Source organism: Atta cephalotes (genome assembly GCF_000143395.1).
Source record: "Atta cephalotes unplaced genomic scaffold scaffold00058, whole genome shotgun sequence".
Lineage (NCBI taxonomy): Eukaryota > Metazoa > Arthropoda > Insecta > Hymenoptera > Formicidae > Atta > Atta cephalotes.
The window spans coordinates 1,259,466-1,262,015 of NW_012130122.1; the positions used below are offsets into that span (position 1 = coordinate 1,259,466).

At 27.9% G+C, this 2,550-nt stretch overlaps 1 protein-coding gene across 1 annotated transcript in view; it reads left to right on the plus strand.

Annotated features, from left to right (window-relative positions):
- The first annotated feature begins 2,165 nt into the window (after positions 1–2,165).
- Positions 2,166–2,550, plus strand: part of LOC105623526 (odorant receptor 22c-like) — a 1,990-nt gene continuing 1,605 nt past the window's right edge. Inside the window, exon 1 of the mRNA XM_012204918.1 lies at positions 2,166–2,447. Within this exon, the coding sequence (XP_012060308.1) occupies positions 2,166–2,447 (282 nt within the window). The remainder of the gene's footprint in view (positions 2,448–2,550) is intronic.

Sequence of the window (2,550 nt, forward strand, 5' to 3'; positions counted from 1 at the left end):
TATATATATATATATATATATATATATATATATATATATATACAATAAAAAATATGAAAAATTTATGATAGATTTTGATAGATGAGCACTATAAAATTAATGATTGACCTCGTACAATTGACTCCACGCGTAAAGTCTCGTCACAGTTGGTTATTATTCGGTCGATTTTATGGTTTAATTGCTAGTTAATTAAGCGCGCACTAATTGAGTAATGACTTTCAACTTCAAGTATCAACGATTGAAATTTTCGCTTAGAGACTTCTTTTAAAATGGATCACGTAAATAAATGGAAATTAAATAAATTTGAATAAAAGTAAAGTAATTATTCTTTAATAAAAGATAAAAATGAAAAAAAATTGTTTTCCATAAATGTATTGTTTCGACAAGAATACACAAAATAGAAGAATACACTTACATTTTTTTTGTGAATAATGTTTTGTCTTCAACTAGATAGACGCATAAAATGTTTAATTTTAGTGTTTTTAATAAATAATTATAAAATGTTTTTTTTAAATAAAATTAAATTTTTCTTCGTTTCTTAACAAGGAAAGATAAGGAAGAGAAAGAAAGAAAGAGAAAGAGAGATATTTCACGTATACTGTTCATATAACAACTAATTCCTAAGAATTCCATGATGAAAAAAAGTTTCTATACGGATGTATCAATAATGCATCAACCCACGAACGATATTTTTTTTTTCTCAATTGTCTTCATTTTATCGAGCATGCAAAAACTTCGAAGTCAATGCCTTCTAGATCAATTTTCTTTTACCGAACACTGAAGGACACTGTAATACATTAATCATATGAAATAGTCACTGCACTTATCGTAATACGCAATATTTATTATGCATCGATTATAGACCCTATGTTTAGTATGTGAATACGTCATGTCACGAATATGCGCGATGATACTCGACTAGTGGGGATGAAAATATTTTTTTTGACGAAGGAAAATAGTACGTGACTGATCTTAGATATGGATGCTATTAGACATTCGGGATATACAGGTTCGTTATAATTTTTAACTTCCATTAAAAAACGTTTATTTAATGCTTTTAGGAATATTTTGTTTGCTTAAAAAACATTATTTTATTACATATTAATATATATATTTATACAAATTTATCATTTCATGAAATATGTAGATATATGTTATAAACTTTTAAATAATTTTTAAATAATTATTTTGAATAATCTATATCTATCTATTGAAAAATTGTGTCATTATTGTATATAATTTAAGTTATAAGAAAAAAAAAATGTAAAATATATGATTGGGTACTCAATTTTTTCAAGTCGAAGAAGACAAAACAACGGATAAATTTGAGAACAAATTTGACATATTAAAAGAAACATTTTATTTGCCGGAAATAAGTCCGATATGGTAGAATTAACGAATTTATTTTGATAGTTAGATTTTGAATGGGCGATAGAATTAAATCGCTATAGCCTGGAATTTATCGGACTTTGGCCAAAAATGAAAGAAACGATGCAAGAAAAATTAATGTCTAACATACGAGTATTACTGTTAATAATTATGGTAACTTTTTTTGGTGTGATTCCCTGCATACACTCTTTGATAAGAGTTTGGGGCGATTTGATGTCAATGACAGACAATTTACAATTCACTTTACCTTTAGTGTCGATGATAATGAAGCTCATCGTCATGTGGAGCAAAAAAGCTGGTAAATAAATTTCCCTTGTAGCATTTTGACACAGAAAAGAGGCTGGAGGATCCCTAAACAATAAAACATTAAAATATATTGTTATATAATAATAACATTAAGTTTTTAATAATTATAAATTATGAAAAAATCGAGCAATATATATTTTTCTTATTTATATCTGTTTTATAATAATAAATAATTATTAAATTTTGTATATTACTGTAAAGTTCTTACGTTATTATTATATGTTATTTATTTATTATAATTTATGTTATTATAATTAATTGTTATATTTATTTCTTTGTAATCTATTTTTTAAGCTCTTGCGCCACTCTTGTATATGATTGCTAAAGATTGGCTAAAATTGAAATCTGACGAAGAACGGAAGATCATGATAAAATGCGCACGGATCCCTCGCATGATCATAATCTGCGGATTTGTCATAATGTTTGCGTCGTTTATTTTGTTATTTATTCTTCCGTGCTTCGGGATTACCATGCGATACATAACAAATGTGACCGATCCGGGCAAACCATTGCCCCTGCAGACATATTACTTCTATGACACAGATACAAGTCCATACTTCGAACTTACATTCATCGCCCAAGGTGTTACTCTCATGGTGTCTGCCATGGGTTATACGGCGATTGACAGTCTCTTTGGACTGTTGATTTTTCATGTCTGCGGTCAATTGAAGAATCTTAAGGGCCGTTTAATGATAGGTTCTGAAAAACAATCAAATTTTGATTATATTTTAGCAGACGCCATAATGGATCATGTACGCCTTATCAGGTTTCGTACATGATACTGTGAACACTTATTATTTTATATAATAGCGCTAATTATTTCATGTAACAGCAGATCAAATAAAGCTACATGAT